Below are 22,966 nucleotides of genomic sequence, written 5' to 3'. Positions count from 1 at the left end.
TGTGATGGGCAGGACGTAACATTAGCCGCATTCCAAAGTTTTTGCATAATAGCCCTAAATGAAAAAGATTCTTTCTGCTAAAGATGAAACCAGCTTAAAAAAAAATACAATAAAAGAAGCAGGCACCACCACAGGACCACCAAAGCAACTAAATGTGGCATGAATATTTTTGTGTTACATGGGGACACTGTGTTAATGCAGCATAGTGTTAATCAGACCGCAGCAGTCTGCTTTTTGGACTGCAAAACTGTGCTACCTTGCAATGTGTGGCAAACCACACCAAACTGAAGAACAACATCCTAAACATTTTCTGTATGGCCCCAAACATCTGCTAATAATCATAGATCTCCTGATTTTGATTTTGCCTTAATGTTTTTTTTTTGAGTCCTGTTAAGGAAAAATGTTTACAAATGTTTTTCAAAAAAAATTTTTTTTGTTGAAAGAAAACAGAATGCATTAAAAAGAAAAAATACAAACTATTATCTTTGGTTGCCTATAGTATTTGCTATATCTATGGCTGTAGCAAATTTTGCTACTCTCAAATCTCGTACGCCTGAATTATTATTATTTTTTTTTACTCAATTCGTCATTCTTTGAAGTATAGAAATCCCCCTCACATCTGGATACACAATGCAGGGAATGGCATACTAAATGTCTAATTATGGATATGAGCATCAGTTCACTGAAACTTACAAGACGTCTGTAAAAATGGGGAATAAAAATGATTGGAACCTGGCCATTTAATAATTTCATCTTACTATCAATAGGCCAGGTATGTTCCTGTGCAGGAAAGCAGGTGCATGAAATGGATACGTTCTACAAAACATCTTGTATCTGTGAGGCACCCGCTCTGTAATCACTGAAATGTGCACCTTGGGCTGGAAGAAGCTGCACAAACTGCCACCTTGGAACATTCCGGACTACAAGAACCACTCATGATATTATATATGGTCAGATGATAAAACATTTCAACTGGCACATGACCCCAGGTTACAGTACATTCTCAAAGGTGTTCAAGTAAACAACCTTGATCTTGAAATGCTGCCTAAATAAAGATACCAATGCACTGATTACGGCGCCTTGTAATTAGGACAAGCAGAAAGTACACAATTTATTTAGTGCTTGAAGTTTATACATGCTTTTGCACATATGCCATAGTGAAGGGCACCATTACCACCTCATCAATCCAGCTTTCAACACCGACAGCCAACTTCCTCATCGGGGGCTGCCATCAGACGAAGCTGAGGAGAAACACGATAATCGCACACGTCGTGTCAGAACTGCACAACGCAGATAGTGATGCCTTGCAGACCTGTTCCATTTCCAGCAGCATTCTTTCAGCCCACTAGGAACACAAACAATCTCATTCACATAGTGATTTCTGCAAGGAAATCCCTCTCCAAGGGCTAGACTCCGCAGTCGGAGCACCTGCTTGCAGTTTTTATGTCCTTTCACTCTTCTGTCACTGGGACCCTGATTGAAAATACTACTTAATTAAAAATACATATACAAAAGTTGAATTTGCTGAAAGAATTACAGATTTGCACAATGATACGCTAGAAACCCATTCAAAATGGTCTCCAGAGATAAAATCTAAGACAAAACAATATTATTGCACTAATGCTCTCCTTGGGTCAGGTGATAAGTAAGCCCTGGTGGTTTTAATACAAAGGCTGCAGTTTATATAACACTCTGTGTGTGGAGCTCTTTGCTACACTCCAACACTGGGGGGGAAAAAAAACAGGAAAACATTTTTAAATGGTTTTCTTTCATTTTCCCACCAACGACGCATTATCCCCCTATCACAATCTTTCCAAGTCACTGAACTAGTATTTTTCGCAGGGAAAACCGTGATTATGACTATGAACAAAGTCCTGTAAAAATATCAGCTCTGTGTGGACCGCGTCATTTTCAGTAGGGAATCACGTCACTAACACGCTTATCTTCTCCATTATCACCAATTAATTTGTATGTGTTTCAAAACAGTTTTAAAGATATAGTTCAAAAGGTGACTAAAATTGCTATAACCACATGTCTGGTTTTTTGAGTAATGATGCATAGTGTCTTATAATGAGAATGTTAGAATTTTGGTGAAAAACACATGGTCTAGGATGTCAAGATAGGAGCCAATAAAAGAGCAGGAGGGAATTTCCAATCTAATGATCAGACATACGCTGTAATCACCAGATGTGCATGAACAATACGGATATAGTCTGACACTGGTTACAGCGTCAGTGCTTAAACGTGGGAGTTCATGCTGGTATCAAATCATCTCAAACAACCTGAGTTGCACAACCAAATGTTTTGATGTATGTCAGGTACAGTGGGGTGCCATTAATATTCCAAAAACCCCTCTGAAATTAGGAAATGAATAAATCTTGGCATTCCAGCACTCAAAGTCGAGTCATTCAGGTCACCGCTTGATTACATTAGCGTACTAGTTGGCATGTTAGTGTGAGCAACATACTAATTTGTGAATTGATACAAGTGTAATATTTACAGTCAGGGCCAACATTAACAGCTATAATGTCAGACCTTTCTGGGAAACACAACAAGGTCTTTTTGTAACATCTCCTGGTTCCGCCAGGTTTTCCAATCAGGAAGTAGAAGTTTAAAATATTCTGGCCTTTTGGCTGCCTTGGGAAACATAAATAAAACATTTGGTATTTTCTTCAAAATGTGTTGGAAGAGGGTTTACCTAAAACAACACTGAAAGTACACTTAACCTCAGTAAGGAATTATTTGCGCCTCATTAGTGACCAATCTTGTCAGGCCTTCCACCAGTGGTCAAGACAATCCTCCAAATACTGACTGGTTCTTCAATGTATAATTATTTATAATCGTCATTAGGAAACAGCCAGAACCTTTAGCCCAACAGTGTTTGTCTTGCTTCTGGGAGTTTTTCTTACACAAAAATGTTCTGAGGATAGAACGAAAAATGATTGGTTGAAAGAGATCACATTGTAACGGAGGGAAGTACAAGCAACTAGAGGAGGTGAGACCAAGAAATATAATTGATTGGTCTGACATTGACCAAAATCTGATTGGTCATCTCTCTGAACCAATTATTTTTTGTTCTGCCCTCAGAACATTTTTATGTAAGTAAAACTCCCATGTGCGTTCATCATGCATGCCAATAACTTTGTCCTGGGGCTGTCAGTTCCTCCATTATTTTATAGGAAGAAAAAGGCTCAGATTTGCAGAAGATATGACAAAATCAGAAAACTAAAACACCTCATTAGGTTTCTGATTCCCTCATGTCTGACAGAAGTATATTGATTTTAGGTGTCCAATGTCAAGTGCTAAATTAAGTCCTTAAGTCCTTTAGTACTCTGTTCCACTTCTGCTACTTTTGGTTTTCCTACTAGTTCTTCTGACAACAATCAAACAATCCACCAATGCACCCCTGCATTAAAATACTGAAAAAATTTAAGAATTTTGATGTCACAGAAAGACACAATAAACCCCAAATTTAATTGTGACAAGGCCAAGGTTTCCATTATTAACTGAATCAGTCACAAACACCTGTTCTCTAAGTATTCAATGGCAAAAATTATGCCTGTCTGGCAAAACACATCATTTTCTGCATGTAACCAAAAGCTTTTTTCTTGATCAATTAACTAAATTTGATCAGTCTCCTCACAATGCCCTGGATGTTTCATCTCACATTTTTTACACAGGTTGTCCAATCAAACAGTGGGATAATCACTGGATTTACTAGAGATGAAATGCCTGACTAAAGGCCGTCACAATGAGGATTCCTACACACCAACCTTCAAACACAAGCCCAACGTCAAGAGGGTAGAGCTTGATGCCCGAGGAAATGCACGCGGCACAGTTCAAGGATGATCTCAGGAGAGAATCCTTCCTCGTAAATTAGAACTTAAGCTCAGGCATGCCAGATGGACCTGAGGTAAAATATCCAAATGAAGAAAAAAAAACAGCAATTACTTTGCTTACAAAGCAAATACCAGTGCATTGGAAAGAGCCTGCACACTGTGCTTTACTATACTGTATGCCTTATGCTAAACCATGGCTGCTTTCCCATTCAAGAATTATATGTATCTATCCAGTGCGTTCTCGTTACCATACAGACTGTATCAGGATGTTTTTCTGATCGTCATCCGAAGAACAGAACACAACAGAAGGATTCTAGACTTTAGTTGGATCTTAAAGGCGGACAACATAGATTTACCGGGAATTGCTGACTTTCTTTTTCTATGATGTAAAATTTATCATATTTAGAAAAATGAGACTGCTACTGAACTGCAGTCAGACGAAATTAAAACAGGCCAATAGCCCTGGTTACAAAACAATGAAAGGGCCGTAATTTCAGAGCACACTGAACCATTATGAAACCCTATATAAGGTATAAGGTATTTTTAGTAGTTAGGGGGAGCAAATTATTCATCAGTGTTTTTTCTCAGTGTAGTATTACATGAAAACATCTTTCCAAACGATGTTGGTTGAGCAATGTAATTGCAGTGTTATCTCTGGCAGAAATTCCCATTAGACTTGTTATATCGGACATGCTCAAACAAAGCAAAACAGAAAACAGAAGCCATAAGCAATTATTAAATGCTTACACAGTGGAGCTCCACTGAATTCCCTTTGCTTTTTTTCAGAGGATCTTTATAGTTACACTTTGTGGGCAGAAAAAAAAAACTTTCTCTTTCTCTTGTTACTTGGGAATGTAATCATCCTTTACAAAACAGATAATTTCAAGGCACCCATTATAAAGTCTGAGCATACACCCATTTGCTCAAATGCCTTTGATTTTATATACTTAATAAACACTGTATCCAAAACCTCCATTACAAAAGACATGTTCCAATAGATGTTTTTTTATAGCGGTATAATTTTATAACTCATACTAAGAAATAGAAACAATAATTGGCCCCCAATTGTTAGTTAACGATGCTGGAATGGGTTTCAATGTCAGAAAATATTCCTGAAAAGACTAAGGTGTGATGTTTCTGCATAAACAACGATGTAGAACGTCTGGAGGAAGACAAACATGACACGACAGGAACCAGTTCTGGCTGCTCTTCTCCCTTCGCTTTATATGTGTTTAAGTGGTTATGTGTTGGTGGGGAATGACTGCAGCAGTCTGATGTGCAGGAAAAATGGCAGCAGTGATTCCCGGATGCCGGCCTTGCGCGTGTGCGGCCTGTGAGGTGGGGAGAGGCTGCGCTGGAAGCTCCTTGGACCAAACCTGCCAGGCAGCGTTTGATCCCGGGGAGACTTTGCTCAGAGGGAGGCGTCCCAGTACGGCTGCTAGGCCAGACACGACCCTCGTGGCTCTGATGTGGGAACCTAGACTTCCATGCATCTCCGGAAGAAGTGGGTGGGGGGAGGTCGGCAGCTTGGGAAGCTCCGTCAGGTGAACATGCCGCTTGTTTACCGTGCCAGCATGTTTCAGGGTGTCCAGTCCACACTTTCCAGCAAAGGAGCACTACATAAAACCATGATTGAAGAGTCCATCTTTTAAGAGTTCCTGTTGAAGTAGGCAGGGGAGTGCATTGCCGGTTTGAAATAGCACCGGTCTGATGGTTTAACGATCACTACGGTTGGGTAAAACTAACCCACAAATACCACCTCCAGTTCAATAATTGCTCCACATTTAAATTAAATTTGAAATATCACTTCTCCACATCCTGCAAATGACCAATTTTGCCTTTTATTTTGTTTGCCTTGGGTATGTAAAAACTGACCATGCTTTGATTGACTCCTCCATTTAAAGGACATTTTATATATTCTACAAAAGTGGGATTTTTAAACGGCTGCTCCTACAAGGTAAAGCCCTGTCTGTACTAGCTGTGCACCAATAACCATAATGGGTGCCATCTGCATGTGCGGCTAATTCTTTGGGCCACTTTGTGATACTTATTTGGAATAAGTGAAACATATTTAAGTGGGATGAGAATGATAAATGTGTGTTAAAAAAAGATAAAAGACTACAGTTAGGGTTTCTAACTGGTTACAGACAGCCGTGATGTCATAGGCTGAGACAATTGAACTTAGGAGGAAATCATTGAAGATAAAACACTTCCTGAGAGGAACTGAGCTTTTGACACTGTAAGAATTTTATGAGTACAATCCATAGCAGAAACACTGCAACTGGTGAGAGAATAAAAGACAGACTGAAAAACCATTGGGAAAAAAAGGACCTGAGACTGAACACTGTAATCTGAGAGGATCTTAAAGAATGCCATTAAACCCTGTCAAATGTGAAGGGACTGATGCACAGTGGACAGTTTGAAAGATTGAGTTTCATTACTGTGAAGCGACTGAATGGAATAAAATCGCAGCTCTGAGAAGCGTCCCTCATCCAGTACACTGTCTGCTGTCGCAGGCATCGCGAAAACATGAACTGTGACAGTTGCGACCACAAAAACGCCCAGACATGAGAAGGAGCGATTACACCCAGCCAACACAAAGAGCCACTTTCTTCGAATCGTGTTTGCTCTGCACTGCACAGAGATTATTTCATAAATCCGCACTTTATGCACCCGATTATAAGAAGCGTCCTCTGCGTTCGTCTGTGTTCTCATCTCCATTCATCATCAGCATGCTGACGCAGTGAGGGGTGTCTGGCATTCACCACCATGCAGGAACGCCCGTCCCTGTGAGTCACCCAGTGTTACGCCTATGTCATCCCTCCATTGGCTAGTATCATTTTGAATGTTGACACTTCATCGTCTGCATCTGAAAACCATCTTGCAGTCATCTCACTGTAGCAGACTAATCTAATTTAACCGGCAAAGGTTAAAAGATCTGGTGGTAGTTGTCCTTTTAAGGGACAGCTTATGGTCCGAAATAGCCCGTTTATTGGCAGTGAAATGTTTGGATGTAGAACCAGATATTGTAAAACTAAACAAAACCTTTATTGCTGGCTATAAATTGTAATGGCCTTAACAATGCCCGTGAAGAGTGCCGGTCACTTCTTTTGGCAAACAAATTAGGCAAGATAGTGATTCAAAATGTGACATTTGCATTCATTGTGTTTTTCCATTAGTCTGGCAAAAGTTAAATTCAAGTTTGAGTAAAATAAAAAAAAAATAAAAAATGAAATTGCCAAGGAGGTCAAGGAGTTACAGAAGTCTGGAGAAACTCCTAGAAGGCGTTCCCGTCTATGTCTGAGTGACTGTGACCTCTCAGATGCACACGGATGAATCTTCATTCTTTACGGAAGTTGTCTTCACTCCAAGAGTGAACGAATTATATTAATATTGCTTGAATTGTTGAACCAACAAGTGGATGCAGCCCGAACTAAAAGCGGTGGTAGGAACATGCGGTTTTCCAGCCCTGCCATTGGTGCATACCTTCGCCTCGGTGATGCTGGGAAGCAGTTCGTTAAGCTATTGTTCAGTATTAAAAACTCATGTGTTTGTTCAGTACAATATGGGTTGGTGCACAGAGGGAAGGATTCCTTTGACATGGCAAAACCTCTAATTGTATCAAGACCCTGCCAAAAAAGCTTGTAGCAAACCCGGCCCTGGGATTCATTAGAGCCCCGCTAGATTTCACGTACGATCACATAATGATGGTTTAGCGGCACCGTGTTCAGCACCAAGTCAAAGCGTTTAATCAAGAATACGGAGCGGCTGCGGAGGAAGTGGATAAAAGATAAGGCAATAATAGAAATAGACTGTGTTCATTTCTACTGAAAAACATGCTAGACGGAAAAAAAAAAACGGCAGCATGATTTGGAAAGTGATGGAACAGAAGTGTCTATGTGGGATTCGGGGGCGTAGGAACATGAACCATATTAATTATTAAGTTGTGCCTCCCCCCTAATATTAAGTTCTTATTGGTTGGGTTTAAAAGTAAAAGTAGTGAGAAGGGCAGCCCGTAAGGACATATGTGGTAGATGAGAAGGTGTCCTGTCAGAGAGGAAGTCCGCGTCGCACTGTGACAGGGCTGGGGCGGCGCACACGCATGGCACACGCATGGCACACGCATGGCCTGTCCCAGGATGGGGCTCTCGGGGGGTGTGACCGCATGGAAAGATCGCAGGTCAATACCAGTCAGGAGAAATGTCCTCACCCCCCACATGGTCCTTCTCACCTGTTTTTGTTTGGGGAGTGGGGGGGGGGGAGGGGTTGGGGGTAGGCAGGAACATACACTAATAACCCCATTTTGTGAGATTGTAGACCGCAAAAATCCTGTAACGCAGTTTCCAGGAAAGCTGGCGCGTTGCTGGCATGGCTCGTCTTCGGGGCCTGGATGCCGGGCAGCAGTGCCCCTTGGCGAGGTGCTGGGACTGACTATAAACATTTTGCCCATGTGCCAGAGACGCGGCTGAAGGCTCCCATGTGTGCTTACTAAGCATGCGGGCATTTTGCAAACAAAGGGCTTCCTGTATTGTGCGGTTTGGTGGACCCAACAATGCTATCAAACAGTGCACTTCAACACTTTGGTTAAGATAAGGGATCTCGCCCTTTCCCTCGGTGCAGCCCGGTCGGGCACGAAACCGCAAGCGCACCCATCCAGGTGTCTCAAAATGCCCGCTGGCATTGGCCAACTCTGCGTCAGTCCCCACTGAACGTCACTTGTCGATCTCTCTGGAGCCGTTAACTTCATTTGGCCACTGCCGATCCATTCTGCTATCTAAAACAAACACGAACGAATGTTATCAATCATCCAGCAGCACTGACAAGACTCTTGACGGCCTGCTGGAGACACGTTAGTCTGACAGACCATCTGGGGGGCCAGCGAGCCTACAGTATGTCATCGAGGACCGTGACTGAGGTATGCGGGGCACAAGGTTTCGACGTCTTTCCCTTTCTGTGTCAAAGCATCAGAGCAGCTTGTCAAAATATCAGCATTATTTAATGGCGCTGGTTCATTTATCAAGATGGAGTTCAGGGTCTCATTTATTCACATGAACAGTGTGATTCTTAGTGTTTCTTCACATGTCATCACACATTTATACCAGGACACATTTATCATTTCACTGCACGCTGTAGATAGATGATATAGAGTTAAATTAAATTAAATGATTTATTTTCCATTTGTACAAATTAAGGGCATAACATTGGTTTGAACATTGGGGGATTTGAGGTCTCCACCCATATAGGGGGGGTTGTATTGGCCGCTTTTGATTATTTGGGGGGGGTTACAACCTCCCATCCGCCATAATTTATACCCATGGCACAACTACATCAGAATGCTTCTTTTCACACATCCCAACTTGTTCTCCTTTGGGAGTGGTGGTGATGCGGAGAGCCTTGCTCAAGAGACCCAACAGACTATGTTCTGTAGAGGCCGGGGCTCAAACCAGCAACCTTCCAATCCCAGGCAGAGAGGCTTAACCCACTGAACCACATGCACATTACCCATGAACATGAGAGGTGCACCATGGGATTGTGTGTGGAGAGAAACGCACCTCCTTCTTTTCTCACTGATACTGCTGCCTGATTAGTCTGACAGACTCAGCAGCTGCATTCACCAAATAAAACCCCAAGTAGTTCCGTTTTCAGTAACTCTGAGCCTGTCACTGGTAATTAAAGCATATCCTTTGTGCAGTCAGTATCTATAAAACAACAGAGGAAACCACTTTAATTCATCACGATGGCAGCCAAAAACTCTGAAAGGTTATGCAAATACGAAGGATGTGTGACAGAGACCAGACCGTCTCAGTCGTGACAAATATAAATAAAGTGCAGAGGGTAGCTGACAGACAAGTGTGTTTGTTGTTGGGGGGCTGAGGGGGCTGCAGGGTTCGGCTAGGTGACACTCCTGCTCTGTGTTAGCAAGGCCTTCTTTGTGGAATGGGAAGGGGGGAAACTGGAGAGAATGCATGAATTTCTTTCCTGGCGCGTTCACAGTTGTGGAGAGGATGTAAGTGGGTCTCGATGCAGTCTTGCTTCCAGGTTGGCGTCTCTGTTGTTCTGGTTTGCTAACGATGCCCGTCAATAATGCTAAATGTTGTAAATAAGGGTTAGTTTGGCACTATGGAGGACAGGCATCCTAAGGTGAGCCCTGACTAATTATTGTGTCACAGGGTTGAAGGATACATGTATTGACATCACTCCATCATTCTTTGTACAGCCCAACAAAGGGTGATGCCATTCACTTGTAACTACTGCATTAGAAGAAAAGGCATCAATAAGTTCAAAAACAGTCGATCTGCCCATTTTCCATACCCACTTGTCCAATGCAGGGACGCGGGAGTCCAGAGCCTATCCTGGAAGCTATGAGCACAATGCAAGCCAGGATGGGACACAAACCCATCGCAGCAAATAAAATCTAATTGCAAACGATTATGGATCACAGAAAATGTGAAAGCAGCGACTCTTATGGGCGAGAATTTCAGGGACAAGACCTCAAGGGCTGCCTGACAGATACACTCAAAGTAAGAAAGATTTATGATAATCCAACAAGGTTGGCTCAGTGTCTATGTAATTGCCACAACTGCAAGCCCTCTTGTAAAGCCCCACGCGACACAAACGACACTAATTGGCGGAGGTAGTGAAGCGGCTCCTCTGTGATCGCTTCCTCAGATTGTAATTATGAGGTTTGCGTGATAAACGCCAGCCGCTCCCCGTCTTTCTTACTGCGGTCCTGACAGGCACACTTCCGATGTGTTGCGCCGGTTCACTTTGGCAGCAGCCAATCAGACAGCCAATCAGAGGGGCCGACAGTCACACTTTAATTGCTTCTCCCAATAGAAACGAACTTAACACTTTAATGTTCTGCTGTTAAACAGGAAAAAGGGCATCCAGGGGTAGAGGAAGGAAGAGAGGCCTCACCTTCATTTGCTCAGTTCAGTGTTTCTCAACCCGGTTCTTGGGGACGTTCATGTTTTTGCTTCCTCCCAGCTCCCTGCCAGACAGTCCACATTTTTGCTTCTGTGGACTGTCTGGAGGTCCCCAAGGGCCAGTTTGAGAAACACTGGCTTAGTCAGGTGTGACTCTGTGGTGGCTTTATAAAACAGAGACTGTTTAAGTAAGAATATGATAAGCAGTTGGTGTTATCATACGAGTCTGGAAAAAGGTGAGAGATCAACATAGGAGTTGAAACGGAGCAGTCAGGCCGGTGTCTTAAAACAGTAGAGTCAATATTGAAACCTGCTCAGAGGAGACCCCCAGCTGATAAGGTGTACAGTGGGGTCTGCCACTGGCCCGGAGGATATGGGTAAAAACGGACTTGCACCAAATTATATGTATTATTATATACACCTTTTGCTTTGGCTTTGTTTTCAGTATAACATCGTGCTAATTATGTATTAACTGCCCATGAACCGGAAGGTACTGTATCCACACAGCCATCTAAATGTGATGGAACAGTCTCAAGCCACACAACCTACGGGCATAGTTGGGTCAATTTGTGGACCAATAACCGGCCAAAGCAGCGTAAAGCTAGATATTGAAAGTAACAGAACAGACAAAATTACCTTTAACCAAGCAGCATGTGATAAATAATCACAATTCTTAATATTCATAAATAATAATCCTTGATATTAATAATTTGATAATTTTCAGACATTGTTAATATCTATCGCATATATAAATACACATGATTCTAAAAGAAACATTTCAAAAATGCCACACTATGGAATTCAGATGTTTGGCCTCTTTCTATGAGATGTTCCATCCCCTTCTAGAAAATAACACCAGGAACAAAGAAAGCCAGTGCCCCCCATTAAAAGTCTGTTTCTCATTTGTGCAATCCCTACTTGGTACAACGTAACCCTTCAGAAAGCGAGGGAAAATGCGTGCTCTCATTCTACAGCTCACCCTGACAGAAAAAGCTTTGTGTGGTGTCCACACTTCGAAGGCCTTCCCTTTAACTTGTCACTCTGTGTGATGCCTCACCAAAGGTCTAGTCTCTGAACTGATGTCACATCAATCAATGTTCTACTCCTGGCAAAGAGCTTTTTGGCACAGGATCAGAAATACTGAAGCTCTCACATTCATCAGTTTTATTTATGACACACATCTTCATTACCAACAACATATGCCTCAAATAACAGGGATTTTTGCAAACCACTTAAATACAACATTATATCATTATTTACAACAGCAATGAACATCAGTCTGCATATGCATAAGCAAGGCCATCCTTCCTCCGTAACCCTTCACCTCTCCATTATTAGAAATACAGTTCAACAGGATTGATAAGACTGATGAGAGTGTCAAGGAAATTAAAAAAGGCCTCCGGTTTCTCTCATGTCACCGGGCAAATGAATGATTTTGTCATAACAAGATAACGAAGAAATAATTGGAATACCGCTCCCTCTGGGCCAGTGCAGCGTGCCACGCATGTGACCCGCTGTGCCAGCCCCCCCATCCCCAGCAGGGCCATAACTCCCCGAAGCACAAAGCACAGCCCCGTCAGGCACCGGCTTGCTGAGGGGGAGAGTTCAGGTCAAGAAAGTACACATCCAGACCAAGATTTTGTTTCAGACAATCAGTTGAGTATAAAGAGTCACAGTCACAGAGTACTCAACTGCTTGGGTGAAGCAAAATCTTGGTCTGGATTTGCACTTTTTGGACCTGAACTTTCCAAATATGCCAGCTTGTCCAAGCAAGGGGGCCAAGCGGCAGCGTGGTGCAGAGCCCAGGGGGACTGTCTCACCGCTTCTACCCAAGAGGAGCAGACTCCACACTAGATTATATGCTATCTGCTGTCTGCGGACAGAAAGCATCCACTTTTCATTGGAACTACCGCTGAAATATGATAAAAGCCAAAACAAAGATCCTCTGCTACCAAAAAAAGGGAGGTGATATTTTCCATTTTTTTTTCTCAAATTTGGCATAGTACTTAGAAACGGAAACAATGAAAAAAGGATGAAACACATCATTAAAGGAAAACATGACAGGAGTAGCAGGGAACATGCCTTGCCAGTGACATAATATTGTACATGCACAAGGAAAACACGTGTGTCACAGGGCCCGGTGCAAAGGCAGGGATGATGGATGGGTTTGCCGGCCTGTGCCGATGAAGCCAGGTCCCCCAGCAGCAAAGAGGGCCGGGCCAGTGGAAAACAGCGGTAGGGACGCCGCTGTGTGACCAGCCAGCGACAGAAGCGTGGGGATTGGCCCCTGGTCCCGCCCGCGCACATCGTTATCAATCAAAACAATTCCTGCGGCGTGGAGCCCAGTGCCAAGGCAGTGGTGGAACTCCGGAGTCGGACCGTGGGGGAATAGGAGCGAATGTGGAAATTTTCTTCACGTGGAATGGACTTCACGGTGCACCGGCATTTACTGTATGCAAAAGCTCATCGAGCACGAAAATCAAACCAGCCATTAAGCCAAACCGCTAAAGGTTACAAGGGTAAGACCGTTTTCATCCAAATGGATCCAAGCCCCTTTGCCTTGACAGGCTCTCAGCCATATTCCTGATTTACTGAATTGTGTGATTTTGGTATAAAGCTACGATTATCGGGGTGCCCAGAAATGCCACCATGGCAACAATACTGAATATCATCTCTGGAAAAAATTAATATGGCATCACTTTTTAGAAGGTCACACTACTTTACTGTACATAGTCTCGTCAGAATTATCACAGGCGTACAACATTTCTGCAGTGAAAATTTGTCAGAGCCGGTAGCGAGATGAGTACAGTATTTCATTTCTGATACATTTTATTCTTGACACAAAGTGAAATATGGGTCTCTTACCTCGAGGTCACTGATTCAGACCCTCGAGGTACGTTTTTACAGGCAGTCGCTTGCATTAGGACCGCTAGTTCAAACAAAAATCTGAACAAGCCCTGTCTTTCTTATCGTTCCCCACTAATGGGCTGCAATAAAAAGAAGTAAACATTTCAATATATCCTGCGTAGCATTTCAGTCCATTCCTTTGTCAGGCTGCGCTGCCTCTAAAGGAAAAGTAAAACATTGAGGGGCTTTAATGCCGCTGTTAAAATGGGGAAATCAACAGAACGTACGCCCACCACCGGCTGCCTCTTCCTGAGCCATTAAGCTTTTATAAGTAAGGCTGCACATTCCAGAGGACTCTCTGTGTGAGCAGTCGGGGGTTCATTTATTCAGCCACATAAAAACAGGCAGATTCTGTCCTGCTCCAGTTCATCTTCACTTAGGATTAAAGTGCACCGTTCGTGCCTCCCTGTGAGCGAAACGTGTGTGCGTGTGCGTGTGTCTTTTCGAAAAAAAAGTCCAAGAAGCAATCTATCTGGTTTGAAACAGTGTCACAAACTCCTAGCACTCAACTGCCTGTTGCCTAACATCCAAAGCCTCCCAGCTTAATCACATGTACGTGTAGAATATTCACACACCACAGTGAATACAGCATTGGCCATGTACTGGCCATGTACTGTCAACCTTTCCCCTTCATCTTAGGTTATTCATGGAAATGAATGCAAGCTCATCTGTCTTCTTCATATTCTGACAGTGCGCAGTCATTACAGGGGGGGTCACAGACATCATACTTCTCATATGCGGAGGGGGACGAGAAGAGGAAGGAGTGAAACGTTCGTAATTTATTTGGTCTCAGATGGCAGGGAGATCATCTGAAGCCACATGCTTACGGAACGACTGTTCCTTCATCTCCATGTGTTTGAAAACAGCCTCTTGACCCCAGTGTCTCTTGTCATGTCAAGTGGCTTTTTCATCAGTATCTCTTTCCTTCTTACCCCAGTAAAATGATCCTTTCAGTGCCGACATATACGGGAGGGGACAGCGCTGGCCGGGCCAACTGATATGGCTGCAGACTTTTCTGCTGCAGGTAGTAACCAGCTTATGAGGAATCTACCACAGGTGACAAAACAGACATTAAACAGCTACTGTAAGATGACGAGGCTCTCTTTAATGCCTGTTTAAGCCTCAAAGGCGCGCTTTTGTTTAGAATATGTACAGTTACAATCAGAGGAATTAGCAATTTGGACAACCTTTTGTGACTTCGCACTATTACACAAGTCCGAAACGAGCCAACTGCCGTGGGAAACCTACGTGTGCCTCAGATGATAAAACCTTCCCACTGCATCGTACAGAGTTACTTGTGACATCAGATGGGAGTCCAAAGTATATTGCTGATTAACACTACGGTCTATCAATGGATGTAGCTGATAAAGATTAGTAACAGTGTGATGCAACGTCATGCTTAAGGACCAGAAACAGCTTGAGCATAAGTGGTAGCTTATATATATAAATTCTCAATGTCGTGTTTTTTGTTCCCCATTTTTTCTTTGTAGAATAAGCACACCATGCATACATGGGCAAAATTCCCATGTTGCACTGTGGTATGTTCTGAGGAAAAGTCTGCAATGAATACAAATCAAAACCCTGAAGCAAATGGAAGATCATGGAGATCCAGCCTTTTGTAGTGTTAATTCATTTTTAATTCTTTCTTTCTTCTTTACAAAATCCCAGATGCCAGCCCAAAACAGATTGCCTAACTAGTTGGCCAAGAGCCCTGACCTGTGACAGAGCACGTACTGTACATTTTTACATTTTCTTTTCTTTTGTATTTTTTTTTTTAATAACAGTGCACAGTTTGCAATGTTGAGAGTTCCTGGCTCTATACATATATGCATGTATGTATATAAGTGTGTGTGTGTATGTGTGTGTGAGTGTTTATGTGTGTGTATATAAATCATAGAAGCAATTGAGCAACCCTGCATATAGATTGTATTTTATCCTCACCTTCTCTATCAGAAGAATCTTGCTTCCCAGTGTTACAACCCCATCTATATAATTTTGTCTGGTGACTTTCCTTCCTCCCCTGCGCCCCTACCCCCCTACCCCCCTGCCCCCCTGCCCCCCTACCCCCCTACCCCCCTGCCCCCGCCTTATCTCAGCACTAAAAACTCTGCTCTTTTTGCATGTCCCTATCCATAGCCTCCCATGTTTAGACCTCCAGTCTTGCAGCTGTAAAACTGCCCTGGTGATGTTATAACCTTGTTAATGTAACAAAAGATGAGTTTACTTAACGCTGCACCAACTGTATACACCAGCCAAGTTTACTTGAAAGAGGAAAGAGACTGTCAAAAATCCTACAGTAAACAAAGTAAAACAGTTCCTTCACAAACGTAACCTTAATTCATACTGACAAGCCATTTACATGTAAGTGGATTCAGATGGGCCAGTCTGGGGGCCCTCGCTTTAGAGCCGCCTATTGTTTTCTCTGCTTGCCCTCCCCAGGGATGTGCTCTTTCAAGTTGCACTGCAGAAAGAGGCTGCAGACACACTGTACATTCACTGGGACATCCGGCACGCTTGCAGTACGACGGTGAGTTGGCAGTTGAAGCCCCCTTTCCCGTGAAAATGTTCCAGAATGGCTCACAGGTGGACGACTGTGGCATCTCCAGTGGGGGCACTTCTTCATCCTGCTCAGGAAGTTCCCTCCAAGCAGCAGTTACAGTTCATCATAACAATGTGTTGGCAACTTTGTTCACACCCCTCTCACCTTAGATCACAATAACCACCGAAGCACATTTTGTCTTTCTGTGTTAATTAACCGTGTCTGATGATTTGCTTGATTATTAGATTACACCATGTCAGTGGTATAGAAAGTTTTCTTTCCTGACAAAACCGCATTATTCAGTTTGCTCTTCGTAAAGACAAATTTCCTAGCCTTCGAGTCACAGATTGCACTGCTAATATCTTCTTAGTGAGAAATGTGAAAGTATTTCTCAAATCTATGACCTATGACCTTTGATCCTTGAACTACGTGCACCTTCCTCCAATAGGCCCCCTTCTAGCCCCGCCACTTCCTCATTGCGCTGATGCCATCCTGAGCCCTAGAGTCTTTCCCCCTGGATTTGGAGCCATTAGCTTGTGTGAGACACCAGACTGAGACGGTGGCCATACCATGTGTTCAGGAGTAAAACGCCCTCTCCCCCCTCGCTGTGTTACCGCGGACTGGGCCCCAACACGCACACACACACACACACGCACACACACACACACACACACACACACACGCACATGTAGGGTAAACATATCCTTATGGGGACCGCTCATTCATTTCAATGGGAAAAATGCTAACGCTAACTATGACAACCTTAGCCCCTACCCTGCCCTAACCATAACCATAAGTAACCTAACAAAATACAAAAGTTTTTGCATTTTTAGTTTTTTCATACAGTAGCAGTCACCGTTTTTTATAAAATAGAGTTTTCCCTTATGGGGACCAGGAAACCGGTCCCCATAAGGGAAAAAAAACGGATATTTATCACGTTATGGGGACATTGTGTCCCCATAAGGATAGGTAAACCCGCTCGCACACACACACACGCACACACATGCACACACACACGCACACACACACACACAGGGTGGATCTCGGTTCCTCCTCCATGGGACCACACACAAGGCCCTGGCCTGCACAGGAAGGCCTACCTGTCACCGGCAGAGCTCCTAATCTGCCCCTAACCCTGGGAGGGATCACACTCTGAAGTCTTCAAGAATGCCTGAAATGCTCACTCACTTGGCAAATCAGCTTCTTTGTCCTATGACCTCCCCTACTCGATTACTACTCCATTCCTATACCAACCTACCCCAGCTATTCCACCTGAGTCCCATAACTTTAAAGGGCTTTTAAAAAAAAAATAAAAAAACCTCTGAAGTGAGGCAGAGGTTGAAGGTGTCATAGATGGAAAAAGGTCTTCAGGATCAAGTTACTTCCCGTCTCTTTCCTGGTGTTGGCGTGAGATTTTGCCAAGACCCTGTAGGGTCTTTCACACTGGCAAACAAATACCAGACTGATCTGCTTTGGTCATACTCATAGTCCCAGGAGTGCACGCAAAAGCAAACTGCCCCAGGTGTTAGAAATCTTGAGCAGTAAGTGTGACTTATTTTAGAATATAATGAATACCCAATGTCTCTCACTGAAATCGCATGTCCCTCATTGAATCCTTACGCCTTCACAGAGCCGACACGCGCCTCACTGTATCCCTACGCCTTCATGGTGATCTCATTCAAACATGTATTATTAAACTTAACCTGAAGTCTGCTGTTTAACAGTTAAATGTCTGTTGCATGCTTAACAGGATCAGAAACTCACCTGGATCTACAGCAATCTAATTCTAAAAACTGATTTGTGGAAAATCTTCAGTGTTAACTCGATGAATGACAACCCAAAACTGCTACCATGCTTTTGTGTATGTTCATGATACAAGCAGATTTCATCACTTTTAGAAACATTAGACTGGTTATAATTTGTTTTTTCATATAAACTCTCTTGTCTGATAATCATGATTCTCTAACAATTATCTCAATTCATTATTTTTTACAGCATTATTATTTTTAATGAATAACCTCATGTTGCATTATTACAATAATTATTCTAATTAAATTATTAGAAATTTGCAGACTGGGAAGACTTCAAATTGGGGAAAACAAACAAACGTAACAATAAAGTAAAATAAACTCTGCCAAAACAGCACATTAATGAGACAGCAATTATGCCACGAGGTGGAACAAGCACCAAGCACGCCTCTGTTTGTTAGCATGGGTGAGGTGGGTGACAATTGCTTCAGTTTTCTACTCGCTCTTCAACCAAACCAGGAAACTGTTTTTTTTTTTTTTTTTTTAAACAAAGGTTTCATATACAGTACTCCTGGGTCGCTGTTTTTAGCCTGCGTGCCAGTGATGAGAAAATACACAGCCGACATGTTCTGCAAGCATTACATAAATAGAATAAATCCATACACGCCTGTGAAACATCTATTACATTTGTAAGCCATATAGCTCGATATACAAAAGATCACTGATCTACAGGCGGCCGGGAAAGTCACAAATAGGCAATAAATAGCGAAGATCGCAGCTGTCGCAGAAGATTAAGCGGGATGAACCGAGGCTGCAGCTGAGGCCGGCCGTCTTTCACAGTCAGATTTACAAAGTGAGAGAAAGTGAGTAAGATACTAACTACTGCATCTCCATGTATGCATTTATGAATTTTGTATGCAGCTAAAAAAGAAACAAAGAACATAAAATACAGAGCACATGATAACACACCTGCGAGTTTAGAGTCTTTTGAGCAAACAGGCATTTCTACAGTATATGTAATAAAAAGCATACTGTTTTTCATAGAGCTTCCTGGAAACAAATGCAGCCAGTTGATCAAGATGCCCATCAAAGTCTTTTGATTTAAATAACTGTGCGTTATTGGGTTTGACTCTATGAGCTTTTTCTCAAAGAAATAGCTTTATATCTTGATCTTAAAAGCACTTCTTTGTGCCATATGCCATTGAGATATGCAATGCACACCCACTGAGTCAAACAACACAACCAAAACACATCTGTAGCTAAAAATGTGATAAATATTTGAACTTCTCAAGAACTTTGTGTAAAATGAGAGCCCACCAAGACACCTGTCCTCAATATACAGAAATATTTGAAAGTCTGCTGTTATTTAAGATGCTTGCCAGACTTACATCTAAATAAGATTCTCATATTGAAAATCCAAGTGCACCATAATGGTTGCATATCACTTTCCCTGCTTACTAACATTGGAGGTTATTAGCCTGATGTTGCCTGGGCTTTTGAATATAAACTCAAAGTGTTAAAAGGAGCCTAGTTTACAGTAAATTAATAGATGACAGGCCAATTTTAATTAGCGTGACATATTGTGCACAACTTTAACTCTGCCTAAGATAAAATGCCTTTTTAATTAGTTCGGCTGTAGTTCCCCACCCTCAGCGCGATGAAACACCCACTGACCACAGAGTTCCTAGCCACTGCCCAAGAGGCACAACAGTGAGAATAATCGGCAAATGGCTGGTTCCACTATATGATCTCAGCAGAAGAGCTGTGTAATCAAGCTACTTTTGTCTATAATGATCAGCAGAAAATCGCAAAGAGCAAATTTGCAAAACTCTCTCTGTCTGTTTTTGTTGTTTTTGAGATGAGACTCCCAGTTACCTAAAACACAGTTAACTCATCATACTTCGCAGGACTGGGAACCAAAACTCCCTCTTTCCTTATGTAACTCAGTGAAGAACTTCCGTTAAATTTTCAAATCTGACGTTTTAATTATTGGGCATTTAAACTGCTAAGAAGCTAAAAGCCAATACTAAACAGCAAATCCAGAACAAGTGATTGGCCATGAGATGTAGGTCTAAGTCTCCAACACTGCTAACAGTGTAAAAGGTTCAACCACACACCTAGACCGAAACAGGTAGGCCTTCACATTAACTTTGACCTTTGGCCTCAGAACCAAACACTCATGAATCATGGCGACAGCTGCACCGGTTCCTTCACAGAAGAGACATGAGAGAGTGGAGAGGGTCCATGGAGAGGGGAGGCCACTTACTTCATTTCCAGGATCTCCTCCAGCTGCTTCCTGCGTTCCTGCCTCAGGTTGGTCAGGTGGGTGTCCCGCTCCACCAGGGACTGCTGGGTGGAGGAGAGGCGCTGCTTGGTGGCGTCCAGCTCCTGCCTCGTCTGCTCCAAGGTGGTCAGGAGCTCCTCAATCTAGCAGATGCACAACACTGTCAGTTATGGGGTAACACTTTACTCGATGGGGCACAAATACTTAGTAATAGCTCACTTACTACTGAAGTACAAATCATGAACAAATCACTACTTGAGATAAAAGATGCATCATGATTCATTACTGATGAGCAAACATTAGATCAGTATTTAACTTGTATTATTCATTACTTGTTCCTTCAGTAGTTCCTTAGTAGTTCACAAAGGTTTACAGAATTAACAGATATAGTAACAAATGTAGTAATACTGTCTGAGGTAAAACATGCATCACAATTTATTAATGATGTATTAACATGAAATCAGTATGTAAATAAAACAGTCTGTGGTCAATTAATACATAAGTATTAGCATAATGATATATTATTTGTGGCCCATCAAGTAAAGTGCTACCCAAATATAGTAATTGCATGACATACATAAACCATTATGATTGATTAATGATGAACAAACATGGGATCAGTATGTAACTAACACTTGGCTTCTGGTTAATTAATGTAATAAGAGTGTACTACTACTGTACATTATTTGTGCCTTTCCCCCCCAAGTAAAGTGTTACCAGATATGGTTAACTTCAATGGTTAACTTCAATCGTACCATACAAATCATCTCAATAAGAAAAAAAAAACTGCCAAAAGATTTAATTGGACCATTTCCATCAGGGAGCCTCTTTTATGTTCGGATGAATTAGATAAAAGATCATTAACAAACAGAAAACAAAACAGGAGGTGTGGTGACCTCATCCAGCCAGGGCTGGGGGTTTCATTCCTGCTCTGCATGCTTTTAGTTCCTTCTGAAATCCATAACCTTGTGGTGAGGTGAACTGGCACCTCTAAATGTCCCTTTTGTGTGTGACAGTGACAGTGAGCATGCGCCCTGTCATGGACTGGAGACCTGCCCAGAGAGGCCAATGATCTGCCTGGTCGGGACAACGTTTGTGCAAAGTAAGGATATGTAGCTTCTAACACCCAGAGTTTGACAATCCTCTACTTTCCATGCTCCACAATAATAAAGAATACAGTATATGAGGTTGAACTACAATAGAGTAATTACACTGGAAAGAATTCAGAAATTTGAACTGGAAGTGAGGAGCTGCGCTATGTGACTAGTAAAACCATTGGAGGTCCCTTTCACAAACCCAGCAACAATAAAAATATTAATACATATACAGGTATAGCTCTCAAAGCGCACTAAACAAGTTTTTCAAAACAATTCTTAGAAATCACTTTGACAATCCAGCGATGGTTAATTTCATAGGTGATGACAGATCTATGGGGTATCTTACAGCAGTTGCCAAAGGAAAAAAAATATATAGACAGGTACAATATTAAAGTTAAATTTTAATAAACACTAACAAACCTGGACATCTCATATAGTAACAGAGTAAAAACCAAGGAGGAAGGACAAAAACAAAGCCTAACTGTGGATTCATCCTCAGGTGATGTGTTACATATGTTCACCAGAGCATTTCTATTGTAGTCTGGACATCTCACACTGTTCATAAACATGTAGGGAGTGTCACGCTGACAGCATTGCAATAAAAATGCCTTTACGTCATACAACAGCCTCATGGAATCATGGGAAAGCAAGAGGATCACTTTATCTGGGCTCACTTTTCAAGCAGTCTAGGCAGTCCTGACGAACTGAAATGTTATAAGTAACTGTGACAAAGTGATTAATAATCAGTTATACGGAGACTAAAATAGATTCAAGCATAGTAAAAAAAGTGCAAACCCAGAACTTATCGGGCATTATGGGCTGTTTAAAGAAAACATCTCAATACAGAACTGTTCTAACTGGAATCTTATATGCACTGAGCCACAAGTTCTGTTGAAAGAAATTTATAAGATCAGAAGTACACAAGAAGTAAAGAAGACAGATATCATGAAATAATAGTCATGTTCTGCCTAAAAACATGACAGATGTAATAGTATCCCATTATTATGTGTTACTTACAGCTTCATAATCATCAAAAAGTGAAATTATTAAGTCATGTCAGACAAGGATTGGTGTACCTAAAGGGAGTTCATAGACATAGAAGAGGCTCAACCATGAGAATGGCAATTAACCTTTTGTTTAGATGAATGTGAGTTAAAATGGCTAACAAACAATTATGTCATTTAAATCACTGCGATTTTTTCTATGTGGTGTTCTTGGCATGGGGATACTTTTGTATGTGATAATACTCTGATTCGAGGTTCCTCGATGGGACGTCTCAGCTACTGAGCTGATGCTGATTTCCGCATAGGACATCAGACATGCCCTGATGTGTCGAACCAGTGTTTCCCAAACCAGTCCTCAGGGACGCACAGATGGTCCACATTTTTGCTCCCTCCCAGCTCCTTACTGGCACCTGGAAGCAAGCAAAAATATGGACTGTCTGGCGGGAGCTGAGAGGGAGCAAAAATGTGGACTGTCTGGTGGGAGCTGGGAGGGAGCAAAAATGTAGACTCTCTGGCGGGAGCTGAGAGGGAGCAAAAATGTGGACTGTCTGGGGGGAGCTGAGAGGGAGCAACAATGTGGACTGTCTGGCAGGAGCTGTGAGGGAGCAAAAATGTGGACTGT

General features: G+C 42.4%; 1 protein-coding gene across 6 annotated transcripts in view; it reads right to left on the bottom strand.

The window, feature by feature from the left end:
- Positions 1–22,966, bottom strand: part of LOC111848779 (ERC protein 2-like) — a 222,640-nt gene that overhangs the window by 75,583 nt on the left and 124,091 nt on the right. For all 6 annotated transcript variants that reach the window (XR_011992010.1, XR_011992011.1, XR_011992008.1 and 3 more), the window contains one exon: positions 20,226–20,386. Coding sequence is in view for 1 of the 6 variants with exons in the window: in XM_072713123.1 (XP_072569224.1) it covers positions 20,226–20,386 (161 nt within the window). In the remaining 5 variants the exon portion in view is untranslated. The remainder of the gene's footprint in view (positions 1–20,225; positions 20,387–22,966) is intronic.

Source organism: Paramormyrops kingsleyae, chromosome 6, assembly GCF_048594095.1.
Source record: "Paramormyrops kingsleyae isolate MSU_618 chromosome 6, PKINGS_0.4, whole genome shotgun sequence".
NCBI classification, from domain to species: Eukaryota; Metazoa; Chordata; class Actinopteri; order Osteoglossiformes; family Mormyridae; genus Paramormyrops; species Paramormyrops kingsleyae.
This window is presented reverse-complemented; position numbering and strand designations above follow the sequence as displayed.